Source organism: Copadichromis virginalis, linkage group LG1, assembly GCF_057382275.1.
Source record: "Copadichromis virginalis isolate Kocher_CV1m ecotype Utaka linkage group LG1, C_Virginalis_male_GT1.1, whole genome shotgun sequence".
Taxonomy (NCBI): Eukaryota; Metazoa; Chordata; class Actinopteri; order Cichliformes; family Cichlidae; genus Copadichromis; species Copadichromis virginalis.
Genome location: NC_140618.1, coordinates 36,104,005 through 36,121,114, shown reverse-complemented (window position 1 = coordinate 36,121,114; position 17,110 = coordinate 36,104,005). Strand labels below are relative to the sequence as shown.

The window sequence follows — 17,110 nt, the reverse complement described above, 5'->3', positions numbered from 1 at the left end:
ATCCCCTGCGGTCTCTCTCCCAGCAGGTGATGAAACAAAATGTTCTTTGGAAGTGAGAGAGTCCCAGGTATGGAACGGTTGCATGTTCACAACATGATAAACACCTGCATCCACACCGGAGTCCACCCAAGTGAGCTTGTAATTAACATCACTGAGTCTCTGAGATACACACAATGGTCCCTGAAACAGTGGTGCAACTTTAGCAGTAAAGTTAGACTGAGCGTCTGACCTGGGGTGCGTCTTAACTCTCAAAAGGTCACCAACACGAAACGTGGCATGTCGATGTCTCAAGTCATAGTAATGTTTTTGTCTGTCATGGCTATAGTCCAGAGCTGCTTTGGCGTGGTCATGAGCTTCCTGCAGGGAGGCTCTCAGAGTCTCAGGGTAAGGCACACCCAGTTCATCAACACCTGCTGTAGAAGGCTGAGTGATAAGGTCAAGCGGGGTGTCTAACTCACGACCATAAAGCATCATGGCAGGAGTCATACCTGTCCTGTCATGGGGGGCGGTACGCAGAGCAAAGCAAATCTGAGGGAGAAACTTGTCCCATGATGTGTGCTTATCACCTACATAAGCGCGGATTGCAGTTTTCAGAGTCCGGTTGACCTGTTCAGTAGCATTTGTCTGAGGGTGATATGCCGTAGTGAGTCTGTGCACCGAGCCTAAGGCAGAAACAACATGTTCAAAAAGCTCACTCACAAAAGGAGACCCTCTGTCAGAAATCACGTAAGTGGGTGTACCATGTCTAGCAAAAATGTCAGTGACGAATTTACCAGCTGCTACCTGAGATGTAGCTTCTTTGACAGTGCTGGCTTCAACCCATTTAGTCAACAAACACGATCAAATAAGCATTACCAGTGGGGGTGCGGGGAAGTGGCCCAACAAAATACACACCCACATACTCCCAGGGTTTCTGGGGGACAATGGGAACCATAAGACCAGCTGCTTTTTTCTGACTTGGCTTGGTGAGTTGGCACACTGAGCATGAAATCACATAGCGTTTCACATCAGCTGCCATTTTGGGCCAGAAAAACCTAAAACGCAGTCTAGCCAATGTCACACCCAAGTGACCTGCTGTGGAGTGGTCGCGGTAATAGTCCAGCAAGGTGCCTCTCATGGAAGTAGGGGCAAATAGTTTCAGCTCTTTCAAAGGGTGCAAAGGACATGTGGACTTGGGTTCTCTGTAATACAAAAGAGAGTCATACACAACATACTGTAACAAGGTGGCACTGTCCGAGCTGTTCAGAGAGTCTGCTTCAATGTCTCTGAGGAGTGGACCTGTGACATGATCGTCTAACTGCAGCTGTCTCAATTGTGAACGGTCAGCCAGAATGACGGGGGGCAGAGTACGAATGTCCAGGCTGCCCATAACAGCATGATCTGGTAAAAGATCAGTCGGCCTGTCACAGGTCAGAGGCAAAGGGTTGCGTGACAGTGCGTCGGAAACTTTGTTTTGTGCACCCGGTTTGTGCACTATTGTGAAATCAAAGTCCTGCAAGCGAAATGACCAGCGGGCGAGTCGGCCCGTTGGGTTTTGACGAGACATGAGCCACCTGAGACTGTTGTGGTCAGTGAAGATAGTAACATGAACACCTTCAACATATGGGCGGAAGTGTTCCAGGGCCCATATCACAGCAAGGCACTCCTTCTCTGAAGTGCAGTAGGGTAGTTCAGCTTTGTGAAGGGAGCGACTAGCAAAAGCCACAACATACTCACGACCCTTGCATTCTTTTGCATCAACACTGCCCCAAGACCCATGTCACATGCATCGGCGTGAATGGAAAAGGGGGGGTTGAGGTCTGGGAATGACAGGATCGGGGCTGATGTGACATGGTCCTTCAAAGTGTCCATGGCCCTTCGACAGCTGTCATCCCAGTGGAAAGCATTGTCCTTTCTGGTGATGGCGTGAAGAGGTTCAGCATGGCAGGCATAATTCTGAATGAAGCGCCGATAATAGCCAGTCAAGCCAAGGAACTGACCGACGTGTTTCACCGAGGTTGGGGTTACAAACTCCTTAACCGCCTTTACTTTGTCTGGATCGAGCTTAACACCTGATGATGTGATGCGGTACCCGAGAAAGGTGAATTCATTGAGGCAGAATTGGCACTTTTTGAGCTTTAATGACAAGCCAGCAGCCTAGAGTCTGCCCAGCACCTCCTCAAGATCCACCAAGTGCTGTTCAAAGGTAGGTGAGGCGATAACAATGTCATCCAGGTAGACTGCGCATGTTTTGTAAATGAGGCCAGCAAGCACAGAGTTCATGAGTCTCTGAAAAGTTGCAGGTGCGTTGCAGAGCACAAAAGGCAGCACCCGAAACTGAAAGAGACCCCAGTGAGAGATGAAGGCAGTTTTAGGCTTCGAGTCCTCTGCTACCGCAACCTGCCAATAGCCTTGCGCTAAGTCCAATGTCGAGACAAACTTTCCCCGTGCCAGAAAGTCCAAAGACTCATCTACACGAGGCAGGGGATAAGAGTCTTTTCAGGTAACTTGGTTGAGCCCTCGAAAGTCCACACAAAACCTTGGTTCCGCGGCAGCTCTATTTACAATGACTACAGGAGCTGCCCAAGGGCATGTGGAAGGTTCAATGATGTTGTCCTTCAACATTTGTTGCACTTGTTTGTCAATCACACGTTTCTTAGCAGGTGATGTGCGGTAGGGTGGGAGATTGACAGGTGTTGCATTGCCAGTCTCTATGGCGTGCTCAGTGAGAGCCGTTCGACCAAGTTGACCATCAAACAAGGAGCTAAACTTGCTGAGCAGATTGAGTAAAGCATCCTTGTTGTTCTCTGAGAGACTTGCTTCAGACAGTTTGGCTGTTAAGTCTGAGCGAATCAAGTCCAAAGACATCAGTGTTCCAGGTGAATGTGAGTAATCATTTTGAAGGTCCTCTTCATTGTCTGCGAGTGGGCAGGGGATGTCCTCAATGTAGACTGTTCTAGTGGGAATGTGAATAGAAACAGAAGCTCTTGCCATAAAATCCATTCCCAGAATGAAAGGAGAGGACAAATCTGGTATTATTGCAAAACGCTGGTAAAGGTTTTTGTTCATGAATCCAATATTGAGCCAAATAGCACCGTCAGGGATACAGGGCGCATTATTGGCGAGGTTAACTGCAGGACAATTCCACTCACTTGTTTTTCTAGGGTAAGAGTCATTTACTTGAATGAGATCTGTTCGTACAGCCGAGAGGGAAGCACCCGTGTCGAGGGTAGCATCCACAGATGAAGCATTGAAGTTCACTTTCGTTCTTAGTGGGGTATTCCAGTGGACTTGTGAAAAATTGTCTTCCAAGTATCCAAGACTGTGTCCACCCTGTAGTGAATCGGGCGTGTGAGGCTCCGTTAGTAACTGGGGGAAGGTTGGCCTCTGTGAAATGTCCTCCCCTCCTGTAGTTTCCTGACTGCCTGTATTGTGGCTGGAATGTGGTGCTGCTTAATTCCACCTTTTCATGGCCAGGGTCAGATGGGCCAGGTACCAGCAATGGCTGGACTGGGCCATGCCTAGCGGTGTTTGAGGCTCGTTGTGGCAAATGAGGTTGGGTGTTACAGTTTGGGCAGGTGCGTGTAGTGAACCCTGGCTGAGAGCATTTGAAGCAGTAAGGTTCAGGCTTATAGTTGTCTTTGCCACATAAAGCAGGCTGTGGTCTTTGTGGTCACTGAGTGAAGCTCATGAACACGTAGCAGCAGGTCCATTACAGAAGTGACATTAGCACCATACAGGGCAACTCTGTATTTTTCAAGAGCATGTTTACTAATTAGGTCGATTCTGTCTTTTTCAGGTGGAGGACTCTTCAGTTTGTCAAACTCACTCAACATGTGAGCAACAAAGGTTGGGAGCGGTTCGTCCTGAGCCTGAACATGATCCAAAATTCCTCTCAGGATGCGTTCTTGGTTGTCGGAGGGCAGAAAAACTGTCTTAAACAGTTGACAGAATTGAGCCCATGATGTGATGTGGGAGCTCAATGCCTTGAACCATTTCCCGGGCTCTTTTGCAAGAAAGTGTGGCAGTTCGTTTAGCAATTGCCCATCGGTTAGGTTCAATGAGGCTTTGTATGTGCCAACTGCATTTAACCAGTCCTCAGGTTGCACTTTGCCGTCCCCAGCATACACAGGAGGCTCCAGTTTGACGTGATGTAAAGCTGCCGCAATTACTCTGGAAGTGCTGCTGAGCTCAAGTGAGTGAGATGGGAGGAAAGGATTTGTAGGTTGAAATGGGTTGCTGGCCAGGAACGGATTGGTACTGTTGGTGGGTTCAGTTTTGTCCCTCGCAGGAACATGAGGTATCGATGTGGCCATTGGGAAAACAGGAGACTGTGGGACAGCAGGAGGGGGAGAATTCCCCGTTGTGAGTTGGTCCCACTGCTTTAGTAAACTCTGCTGTATGTTCAGTGAGTCACGTGAACAATCACTAAGCTTATTCACTTCAGTTCTTAACTCCACCACTTGTTGGCTAAGGCTAGGAGTCACATTTTCAACTATCTGGCACATAGGTAACGAGGTAAGTTCCATGTCTGAGTCAGAGTCGTCTGGGTAGTGTGCCATTGCGATTTCAAAAAAAAATTAAGCCGCTCCAGGGCACAGCGCAGTTATTGATGTAGCAGTAAAAGAGTCAGTTAGGTCAGACTAGAAAGACAAAACTGCAAAAATGCGTTCAAGATTAAATTTAGAAAAACCACAAATAAAATTTCGCCCAACAACTGAAATTAGACTGGAGTGATCAGAACCATGTTATTACAATAGCGTGGAAGTGGAGTGGGTAGGGGTGAGCTGCCGTTTCTTTTGATCACCCATTTTCTCCTGTTTTGAATTAGTTAAGGAGGTTAGACTCTGTCTTTATTTTTGACTTTGTTTTGGTAAGGTCAGGGGTGCAAGATTTGTGTAGATTTGTTTTTGTTTATTATTTTGGCCTTGGCTCACCCTGAAGTGTTGACACTCCCGTTTTGTTGTTCCTCTTTTTTTTCACTTTGTAAATAAATCACATTATAAAGAACGGATTTGTTTCCTGTGGCTGCTTGGGTCTTGTAATATTTGCAATGCAGTGAATTGCCGAATATCCCCACCCCATCTTTTAAAACTGAGTGATAGTTAGTTATTAATTTCAGGTATCAGAGCTCAGTATTCAACAACCAGCATCCCAGCACAGTTTCACATAAATAAGTATATTGACAATACTATCTCATAGTTGCTACACTGTGCGGCACAATACTGCCTCTGGTGGTAAATTCTATATCTATACTTTCAGAGGCAAAAAAGATTGTCATACTAATTTATTAATCACAACTTTATGATTGAGTCGCTAACCATATCATCATAGTGGACAACTAATTAGCCAGGTAACCATGCATGTTTTTTCTGTATTGCATGGCTGTGATGTAAACAACAATTAAATGTGGGTTACAAACCAGTGACCCCAGTCCAGCTGATGTCCACCCGGATGACTAAGTTGCTGTAAATAAAAGTTACCACCTTTCTTCAGGTAGAGGTGGCCTTCAGCTGCCTGTAGGGGCGGCACCTCCGCCATCTCAGGTGGCATGGAAACCCCCCCATCTGCCATTGCAACACACACTGCAGGAAACATTTTTATTTTTGGAGTAGCCACGGCCACTGTAGCTTGCTCCCCAAGGCTCAAATTCACTTCAGGACGGGACGGCCCTGTGGCACCCTGAGCTGGGATTAACAAGCAGAGAGCAGTTGGTCCTGACAGCCACTCACTGAAGGTAAACCAGTCAAACTCAGTGTCTGTTTGATTGACAAGCTGGTGGTTCTTTAACATATTCCTGGGATTTGATAGCAACAAGTGCACGATGTGAAATCTTAAACGCATGATGCATATCAGACATAATATCCGTGAGAAGGAAAGCTTGCAATGCAAAGTTTAAAATGAACTTTTCAGCAGTTTTGTGCTATGACAGCAAAAATCAAAGCACGAACCAGTTTTCAATCAAAACTGTGCAACAACAGATTTATTCTTGTCTAAATTAATTCTTCAATTATTTTCTTACACAAAAATGTTGTTTGCTTTGCAGTTTGACCAATAAAACACAAACAACATCTACCTAACACTTAACACTTCAGGTAAGTGTTTCGAATATGTGCAGCACTCTGATAACAATTGTCATGCTCGGCCTCCATTTTGCCTAATTGAGCTCTTTAAAGATTGAGGTCATGACACAGTTTGAATGCAAGCAGCTAATCTTATACTTTCCTCTTTTGAGTTGCTGCTCTGGAGACCTCCCACGTCCAACCCCAGAGCCTTAAAAGGGGGTCTTCTTGAGTGTCAGCTGGCCTTCTTGTCACTGTGACAGCAGGAGTCACTTTGACAACAGGGGTTCATGATAAACATTTGCAGAAGACCTTCCAAATATCCAAGGGTGTTAAAATTTGAAGGTGGGGCAGAAGATTTCACAGAAGATTTGCTACAATTAATGTATTTAAAGGAAATCAAGCTCATGTAAGGGCTAAACGTCTGATGCTTTCTTCGGACCAAACTGGTGCAAGCAGGACAATAAAAATTTAAGAAAAATCATCACTTCGAAACATGAGGCTAAGCTCACACTGGGAGCAACTCAGAGGATTTGGCCCTGGGATTAATTTCCAGCAGACTGAGGCTGTTTCAGTGAGTGCAGGACAGCAGGCAGCAGGTGCTCGGTGTCAGGATGTTTGCTCTTATTTCCCTAAGACTAAAATTAGAGTGCAGACATTTTCTGCAGCCACCCAAAGATACTCCAGAGTTCAGGAGGAAAGGGAACGATTCAGCTCATACTCAGCAGCACAGACTGCTTGAGTCCACAACAAAACAACATTATATCCAACTGAAACTAAGCCGGTTTCAAGCCGGAGTTCAACTTTGTAGAGTAATTCTCTTTCATTTGCGTCTTAAATTTGCTTCTTTTATAGGTATGTCTGATAATCATGGTTTTAGGCTTTGACCTCTAATTCTGTTTGGTAAGGTGTGGCTTAGACAGTATAGTAGATAATCCGTGAAATGCTGTATTTGTAGATCTATCCTCAGTTGTTCTCTTTGTGCCAAAGTTTCCTATGCTGAACCTAAAGTTGCCCCTGATGGCTCCTGTTGCCATTGTTGTGTGAATGACTGTATGAACAAACACATTGTAAAACACTCTATACAAGCACAAATGCTAAAAAGTTGTTATGTAGGTGAGGACACTTTACCATTTGTGCCATCAGTGGTTGATCATTTTCAGCCGAGTTTACTCCCTCTCACTTTTTAAAACTTTGGTCATGGACTCAAAGCTACCACCCCTCTCCTCAACATGAATCTGGTCACCCTCCTGTATGTGTCAGTGAGCTTCCTTGGGTTTACTTTTATTTGGTACAGAGGCCATTTTTAAATCCTGCAGTCTTCTTGAGACACTATTTTTAGTAGCAGTTTGTCATCCTTTCAAAGCAGTCTTGCCTTAAGGAAGGACTTTACATGCCTTTCTATTTCAAATAGTGACACTTCTTGTAACTGTGCAGCATCTTCAGGACCCAATTAAAAGTTATGAAACCTGCTAATGAGCCTGCTGTCATATGAGCTCATAGTTTCCCAAACCTAGCTGAAAACTTGGCCTGGAGCCCATCCGCAGAGGTTAAATCAGTAAATCTAGCATGCAGATGAATTCTGGGCACACAGCAAAAGATTTTAAGTGCACCTAAGCAGCAAATCAATGAATGCAAAAGAAGAAAATTATAAACAGATAAAATACCATAATCAATCATCAGCACTCAGTGTAACTGAATTTATTTATCTGTAGTCAAAGATGTATTAAGTTCCATCAGATATCATTCACAGAAAAATATAGTATAAACAGAGATAGGACCTACTTTTTGCTTCACTACATTTTGCAATATTACAACAAAGTGCCACAAGAAACAGAAAATTTAAGTACTTTCCCCAACCTAAAGGCAGAAATACAGAGAATTGTCAAGTGATAGTGGCATTGTACTTTCAAAATCCAACATGCGTTTTACAAATCTTCATAGAAGTGGCCAACTGTGAAGGAAAAAACAAACAAACATTATTAGCATTTACACTTGTAGAATGAATTACCTTTATCAAACACCTATTATCTCTAATTAATGAAGATAGGTTGCTCATAATATTTCTGGCACTTCATGTGTACATTTTGTGTCAACTTTGTTGTGGAACAAAAACAACATTTGCAGCTGTGCAGCGACTGAGATTATCATGCATTGCAACATCTCATAAAAAAAAACAAAAAAAGCTGCTCTGAAGACTTAATAGTCTATTTCTTAAGCCTTAAAAGGGAATTCCAAAACCTTTTTCATCATCAGTGTGTTTAGCAATGGTGATGTCTAACATCATCACAAAAGTATTTGTTTGATGTTTTTATAGAGTTAATTTCTTTTTTGAGGAAATGTTGTCTTTGTCTAATTACAAATATTGACTAAGCAAACTAGTCTTAGTCAGAACTCTTCTTTTGCATTATTTAGACTAATCCATCATCTCTCACTGACGTATGTCACCTGTTTTGTAGTGTGAAATGCTGATGGAAATCAACTACAGCAACGGGCTGGAGTCTGACCTTTCCCAGCCATATCCTCCGCCCTTATTGCCAAAGCCGGGAAAAGACAACGCAAGACTTCAGAAACTCAAGAAGAAGAGAGCCAAGAAAAAAGGCAGCCTCACACAGACGCCAATCCCCTTTCGCTCCTGTTTGTCGCCTGTCAACGAAGCAAGCACAGACCTCGAACACAGCGACCAGTCTAGCCCACCAAAGACACCAGATTCAGTCTACATTGCTGATTCATCTGTTTTTGGTTTTCCCTTTGGTTCCCTTTATAGTTACTCTCCATCTGCATTCCCTCATTCTCAGAGTATCTCGTATGGCCAAACTGGTGGCTTCCCTCCTCAGCCCCTTGCAGCTCAGATCAGGACAGTAGACGAGCAGGTAGCTCCGCTGTATGAGTGCTCCTCTTTCTTATTTGACGATGCTACTCCTTTTACAATGCCACCTTTGAGTCCACCAGCCCTCTTGCCACCCGATAAGCCTAAAACGTCACTTCTTTCTTCTACTGTCAATGTAAACATGACACAAAATTCCCATGGGTCAGCCACAACAGTCCCTCCAGTCACTATGTTGCAGTCCAGCCCTAAAATATCAACTCATGGCTTGACCCTCTCCCCAGCTGCCACCCACTATGGCCCAGACCTGGCACCTCCTCAAGCTGCAGAACAACCTTCTGTTCCAGTGCTGAGATCAATTTACAACAGTCACACACAACCTTTTATTTCGAGCCAGAGGGAGAACGATACTGGTTCAAAGGACAACCCTCAGAGCCAGATATCGTCTTGGACCGCCAGACCTACCAGTAATAGCCACTTTGTTCCAAGCCACATGTCTCCTGAAGTAACCGCCTCAAAAATATCACTTGTTGAAGCAGTGAAAGAGCCAAAGCCTGAAGTCACACAAACTAGGATTTATACATCAAAGGCAACATTTTATGAAATTTCTAAACCTTCCTCCATCCAAGACCTCACAGCAATACATTCAGCTTACCATGGTGCACAATTATCTGCCACATTCAAGGAGAAAACAGCTGTGTCAGTGGTGAAAACAGAGGAGAACACATCATTTTCTAGGACACAGCATGGAAGACCCAAGACTCCCTCTTGCATGCCAAATCGAGTATCCACACCCATTTTTGAAATATCAAAACCTAACCCGCTTTTATTTGCCGCAAGTCCTGCATTCAGCTCTTCTGAAGATATGCAAGTACCTGCTCTCCCCAAGGAGGCTCCAAGACACAATTCAGTGATTCACACTAGTGCTATAAGTAAACCCCCAGCTGCCACAGAAGAACAAAGGCAGACTCATAATAATAACATGTCTGCTTTCAAGCAAGCCAGCAATTACAAAGAGGTAGACATTCATACCCAGAGGAGTTCTATAAATTTAAGTGTTGGCAGTTCAGAGCTGTGCCATAGAGAGAAAATGACTGTACCTAACATCCCCATGGTCAAACCAACACCAACAGGACTTGTCACTCCAAAACAAAATGCAGGACACTTTTCTGGAAATGAAGCTTTGTCTTTGCCAAAGATTCCATCATTTCTTTACGTGCCAAAGACTCCTAACCCTACACCAGTGACATCAGTCCAAATACCACCGTGTTCCAGCCCAGTGTCCACCACCTATCGCCCTCCTGTCATCGAGGCACGCAAGTCTTTGACATCACTGCTGGAGAGTCAAATGTCATTAGCAAATTCAAAGCCCAAATCACGATCTACATATTATGGGCTGACTCCAGCTGAATATGCTGCCTATGGTGGAATTAGGACTATCACATCACATCACAGCCATGTATCCCCGAGGAATAATGAAAGCTTTGCCGATAAACTACACTCAGATGTATGCATAGATGGCTCAGATATCTCAAAGCCAGAAAAACAGCTCAATGGACATGAGGTTCTGCCCTCTTCAGTTCACAGTTTACAACCTGTGTCATCATCAAACAATTCTGAACATGCAGCTGAACAGATTATATCTTGTAGGAAAGATGTCTTTGAGGAAAATTGGTCTGAAGCTCACAGTAATGGAATGCAATCACTTAAAACATCTAACGTGGACACAGTAAAACCTGAGATTCCCCTTGGCTTGGCACAGAAAACAATACAACAATCCCCAAGTGATGTATCCACACCAAAAGCCTCATACTCTGAGGCTCCAATACCAATACCTAAAGCAGGTGAGGTACTCACACAAAGTGTGGCACAGTTTTCTGTAGAGGCAGCACTAAAATGCCTCACTGATAACAATGGTTTGTCAAGTTCTTCCTCAGCCTTAACTAAAATACATCTAAATGCAGAAACACACCCTGAAGCAAAACTGGTACATTTTATAGAAAATGGTTACAAGCCCAATAAAACACCTCCAGTTTCACAGACTAATAAAAGAGACCAGTCAGGAAAAACAGAGCTAGGCCCAGTCCAAACTTACGAAACTGCTGGTGGAGTCAGTTTGCCAAATGTCCAAATCAATGCCAAGCCCGAGAAAAACCTGTCCGACTGTGAAAACCCATTAGTTCAATCTCCTCCCACACAGACAGAGTCCAAATTCTCAGAAAGCGACATAATTAATGATGAGTTCAACTCAGGAATGCAGCAGTCCAACAAAATGTTGATTAAAATACCTGCCGAAGCCACACTACACAAACAAAGGGAAGATGTCAAAAAGCAAACTAAAGTGTCCACTAAGACAAACATTGGGAACATTATGCCTTTAATGGCCGAATGCATCCCTGATATATCAATCAGTGAGCCCACTTTTTTAAATATGCACCCTAAGAAGACAGTTATCACAGCCCCAAGATCTGTGGTATCCTATGGGCCTGTCACAGCATCTGTATGTTCTGCCGAGTATAGTATCTACACACAACCTGTAGCTGACCAAAGACCCAAATTTATACAACCACCCAAAGCAGAAATGCAGGTTTATACACATAATCAACCAGTTGAAAATAAGAGCTGTCTGCCCATGTTATCAAATATGTCTGTAAATACAGAACCAAACCCTCCTGCCCTACATACCGCCATAATTCAGTCACCCAAGATTTCAAACAAAAACCCTTTAAAATCAGACTCATTCAATGTGCCAGCAAAAGAGCCTCAAAAGCTTACAAATATTAGCAAAAATATAAACACACAGACTATAGAATCCAGTAATCAAAGTAATGTTGTTCAAGGGATACGTTTTTACACAAACTCTAGCAGAGTAATTGCTCAACAAGCAACTGAAATCGTTCTTAATACTAAAGATGGAGTAATATCAAGCCAAGCAAATACAGAACCCAAACTGACAAATTATATTAATACTGATGCTAACAGAGACAAAAACTCAGCAGTTGACAAAGTACATCCACAGGCCATCACTGAGAGAGAAGGTTTATTAACTGATAATATGGCAATAGAATGTCTTTCCACTACAATTTCCAAAACAGAAAACATGCAAGAAAATTGTGAGTTTGAAACAAAACAAGCTGCTCCTAGTCTTTCAAAAGGGACCACAGCGGTTAGCATACCCTTAAATGAAAACAAACTAGCCAGCAAACCAAATGCAAACTCTTTCACAGATGCAGTTCCACCAAGATTATTAAGAAATCTGGAGGCAATTCAACTGGAAAAGACACAGTCAAACAATTTCCAGAACAGCAATACTCAGTTTATTCCTCCTGCTGAAACCAAAGTCCCCAACAGGCTTAACATGGAAACTGCCCTGCCAATAACGGCAGATGCAGCAGTGAGTGGTAATCCAATATTTAATGCTTCACAAGCTGGTAAGCAAACATTGCCTCCTAGCCCTACAATGAGGCATATGATACCAAAAGGCCCTCAGATGAAAAATGACAGATCTGAGAGTCTATCTTCAATAAAGCCAGTCATGAATACTTCTCTTTGTGGCTCTGTTGATGGTAACCAGTTTGGCAAATCATCTGACACACCTGAACAACAAATTGCTACTAGAAACCATGTGAATAAACAAGTCTCTTCCAGCGAGCCAGTTATAAGCAATAAATCTTCAGCAACTCCACCTAGAAAACTGAAAAACTCTGAAATATCTATGGATACAACAACTTCCCTTTGTACTGTTCATACTGCACCATATTGCGCATCTATGGAGCAGCAAACTACACAACTGGCAAGATCTAGTCAAATTATTGGAAATAATGCTCAGACTGTGAATTCAGTGGGCTCTCAGACTCTACTGAAACAACTTAGTTCTGCCACTGAAACAAACAAATCAATAGAAACTAACATGTGTGTTGTAAATTCTCCTATAATCTCTTATGGTGCTTCAAATAAACAGCCTGCTACAAATTTTCAATGGTTCAATGAAGCCACCAGTAATTTAAAAGTCCCGCATAGCCCCAATACAGCAACTAAACCTTCCCCTCTACCAGAGAGAAGAGTGTGTAATACACCTAAACAATCATGTACTCCTACCATACCCCTGTCCCCTCAAAGCTCTGTGACGTTAAACCATGTGACAGAAATAAACCCCTCTACTACCATAATGAACGATCAGATAAACCCTCCAATTACAGCTTTTCAAAATAATACACCTACTAGAACCACCGAGCCATTTGCTATCTTAGAGAATACCTCAAAAACAGAAATAAAACCCCTTAGAACTAATGATACTTCAGCCACTGAGGTAAAAATAAACTCCCCAATTCAACACAATAAAATTTCAGCTCAAGATGTAAAACTCCCCCAACTAAGCACTGACGCTAGTATTCTCACCCATCACAGCTATTCTTCGCTGCTTAGTGGACCTAGAGCAGAAGCAAAACCTCCCATTAAGCAGGTCGGTCTTGGGTCTCCAAGACAGTCATCAGATGTACAAATAGAATCCTCAAAGTGTCCCCAGTATGTGGCTCAGGTTAGCTCACCAACTATTAGTGTTCATTCTATGACAGAGCAACTTGTAGAGAGCATTTCCCCCACAAATCCAGCAACAGATACTGTCATGAAACCACCCATGATTAAAGCCGATGTGATTGATTCTGCCACTCCTGCCTCTCTGCCTCAGGCCTCAATCTCAGTAAAAGCTCCATCCCCAAACAGAGGAACGTCACCGCTATCTCAGCAAAAAACTGGACTCAAAGGCAAGGATGTTCTCAAGTCCAAACCAGCTGCACCAACAGGAACCCCGATAGTCGAAGCCTCCACGAAGTCAGTGACATCAACTGCATCTTCAATTGCTGACAAGAAGCCTGTTGCAGCAGAAAAATCTCCTTCATCCAGTGAGCAGAAAGCAGCCCAGAAGCCAAAAGGCCTTAAGAGTAAGCTTAGTGGTTGGACACGACTGAAGAAGCACATGGTCGTTGAGCCAGAGGAACCCCAGTTTCCAGAGCCAGAGGCTAAACCTCAGGTTAATTCCAGTGGCAGCAATAAGAAAATAGAACAAATTGATAACAAGTTGACAGCAGACCAACATGATCAGGAGGTAGCTACGAACAAAGAAGGTCCTAAAGCACTGAAGATGTGGGATGCACTCCTCTTTCAGATGTTCTCCACTAAAGAGCGAATTATGCACCAGATCAACGCCAACAAGACTGATTCAGACAAGAAAAAGTCTGCTAAAGATAATCAGGCAGAGGTTCCTTCATTTGTCAATCGTCTCCCAATTTTACTGTACAGCCCTCGATTTGACGCCAGGAAGCTGAAAGAAGCAGTGGAGAAGCCACTCACAAAAATAGCAGCAGTGTTTGAAAGGGGGCTGATAAAACGGAAATCTCAGGAGGAAGAACGGAAGGACTTCAACAGAACAGCCAAAGGATTTGGTTCAACAAAAGCTGCAGATATGTAATGATGGAAATGATAATGATTTGAAAATTATATATCAAATCGCTAATTCATAACTCAATAGACAGAACACTGAAAGTGATTTGAAAAAAACAAACAAAAACAAAACATTGGCTGACTATTCTTGGAAAGGTGATGAAGGCTGCAAAATGACAGCAACGCTGCAACAAGTGTTTGACCCAAGGCTGGAACTTTGTCATTGCCGTGGTGTAGTTTAAAGTATAAAGGTAAAGAAAGTAATGAAAAAGTAAAGAAAAAAAGAAAAGAAATCCCTGCTACACAATAGATGTTTTCAAGTACTCTTAGTGGTGAAGAAGTGCAGGTTTACTTGACCAAAAAAGTAAACTTGACAAAATAAAACATAACGCAAAAAGGAGGAAAAATATTAAAGAAACACATTATAAAGTCTAAATCTACTTGCTTAAATTTTTCTTTTTTCATTTGATCGTGGGCTAGTTGGGAGTTTTAAATGCTTTTATTGTAGACTGTAGATTTGTTTGTTTTATTTGTAATGCTTGACCTTTTTCTATTTTTCTAAACAATTTAAAGCTTCTAGTATTCATTGCTGGCAGGCAGTTTATCTGTGTAATAAAAAGGGCTTTGACATTCCTGCAACAACAGGGCAGATGGATTTTGAAAGAAGGCACACTTCCTGAGACAAATGAAGATTCAACGTGTGGTCAGAATAAATGTAGGTTTCTGTAAGTCAGATATTGATGAGAAAAAAGTGTTGGTTTTCAAGCAAGGCAGGAAACAACAATCAGTGTATAGGTTGGCATACTGCAGAGGTGGGCATTAATGAAAAAATATTGTGTTAACTACAGGAGCAATGTTTATGGTTTTAGCCATGCTAGCAACTTTAGGACGTGGATAGACCATTCTTCCAATGGTACGGTGGTCTGTTGGGTGTTCTTGACCTAATATCTTCACCTTCTACGTAAAGAAGCAATATATTTTGTACTGATATCAATGCCCCTGTTAGAACACAACCAAATTATCGTTGTTTTTATCTGCCACAAATAGTCATGGTCAAGTCTGGGACTTCATTAGGTCCAAACTTTAGTTTGTCCAGTTCTCAGATACCAAAGTACCATACATAATGGCTTATTAATTAACAATAGCATGCTAGCATGCGAACACACTAGACTAAAATGATTATGGCTGTTAAGTGTTATGCCTGGTAAACTTGTGCTAGCTTTGTCACAATGTTATCAAAGCGTAAACACTGTTGTGCCTCAGTGCAGTCTGAGAGAGCTGCTAGCATGGCTCAAAACTTTTTTCTTTTTAATATCTTAATCATATATTGCTCAGGCTGGGGGCATCCCAGAATCAAATCCCTTTTCCATCACTCTTAATTCATAATGGTAAAGATTAGCTCCTCCGTCAGCAAAGTCAGTTACACCAACAGTTGCCTCAATGTGCTTTCTATTGTAAGGTAAAAAAAACCCTACAATAATACAACAATACAAAATGATACCTATGAAAGTAGATATTTTCCTGTATGAGCATGTTGGAGAATGATAGTTTCCACCAAACAATGATGATATGATAAACTATCTTCATCTAGTGTGATAGTTAAAACAACATGAACTGTTTTATTGGTGAGGATTAGTTTTCTGCATTGTTACAAATTGTTAAGGGCTTCTGACTAAATTGCAAGAAGGATGTATATATATAACCACTGGTAAATGATGATGACAGTAAATATGGCTGATGTAGGAAGACAAACTGAAGGAAAATGAGTGAAGAGTAGATTTGTGATATTTCACGTGTCTGTCTATAGGATTGTGCTGGACGGGATGCTGTTTTGTTTAAATCTTTCTCTTACATTACTGGGATTCAACATCTGTTTAGTTTGGGTTTTTTTCTGAGATCACCATTGTGATGTGGAATTTCTTCATTGAAGGGACTTAAATCACGTAATCTAAAAACAGACCCATTTATTATGCTGATGCTTAATATATCTTTGTGTGATTTTTAAAAATATATAAAGTTTTGTGAAACTGTTGGATTTTTCTTTTTTTTTTCCTTCTCTGAGGAAATACTGTGAAAGTTCCAAGTGGCGGCACATCAGAGAGGATAGCTCATTAGAATGTTCCACTGTTATACTTATTATTTTCAGCCCCTCCAAAGTCTTAACATTTGACTTCCCCGTTTGGTCAAAAACAGGGAAAGATCTTTTTTTTTTCTGATGGCAGTTTCCTGATGATGACAGTTTTGATGAAAAAAAATGCAAACAGGTAAAAATAGAGAAAATGTGACAGACTAATATAACACATTAGTTCACATTTGATGGTCAAGTGATTAATTCTGGAAATGGGCTAAAAAAAAGTTTCAGTGTGCATTTGAGCAAAAGCAACAAATCTTTTATTTGTTACTCAGACAATTGGGTTTAAGTAATTTAATTTCCAAATTTGAGTGTAAATATTGTTCAAGACTGAACCAATTTTAATTCTAACTTACATTTAAGATTCATACAGTAAAACCTTTAGCCAGTATTTCACATTTTAAAGTAAAAGTAAGGCTTTGGTATGTGGAAAAGCCATGGTTAAACTAACTGTAAAAGTACTTCCTCCCATTGCTCAAAAATTAAGCTAGATTATTTTCCATCAATATTCCACACATAGATTGTCTCATTTGAGCCCCGCCCACAATGTTATGACTTAGGGCTGGGCGATATGACCCAAAATTCATATCTCGATATATTTTAGCTGGATGGCGATATAAGATATATATCTCGATATTTTTTTTTAAGCCATAAAGTAAGAACAAAAAGAGA

The 17,110-nt window shown here is 42.0% G+C and overlaps 2 protein-coding genes across 3 annotated transcripts in view; one reads left to right on the top strand and one right to left on the bottom strand.

The window, feature by feature from the left end:
- The first annotated feature begins 5,595 nt into the window (after nucleotides 1-5,595).
- LOC146719150 (uncharacterized) lies at nucleotides 5,596-16,339 on the top strand. 2 transcript variants are annotated; one of them, XM_085460858.1, is made up of 3 exons: nucleotides 5,596-5,716; nucleotides 6,026-6,074; nucleotides 8,501-16,339. In XM_085460858.1, exon 3 carries the CDS (start codon nucleotides 8,507-8,509, stop codon nucleotides 14,333-14,335), a length of 5,829 nt encoding a protein of 1,942 aa, XP_085316984.1. In that variant the 5' UTR covers nucleotides 5,596-5,716; nucleotides 6,026-6,074; nucleotides 8,501-8,506; the 3' UTR covers nucleotides 14,336-16,339. The 2 variants fall into 2 exon arrangements, with proteins under 2 accessions (XP_085316984.1, XP_085316988.1); XM_085460862.1 differs by lacking the exon at nucleotides 6,026-6,074.
- lsp1b (lymphocyte specific protein 1 b) overlaps nucleotides 7,728-17,110 on the bottom strand; it is a 59,340-nt gene continuing 49,957 nt past the window's right edge. The window contains exon 15 of the mRNA XM_085460870.1: nucleotides 7,728-7,995. Within this exon, the coding sequence (XP_085316996.1) occupies nucleotides 7,970-7,995 (26 nt within the window). The 3' untranslated portion in view covers nucleotides 7,728-7,969. The remainder of the gene's footprint in view (nucleotides 7,996-17,110) is intronic.

Excerpts from the sequence above, each read along its gene's own strand:
- LOC146719150 (XM_085460862.1), top strand. The coding sequence starts at position 8,507 with ATGCTGATGGAAATCAACTACAGCAACGGGCTGGAGTCTGACCTTTCC.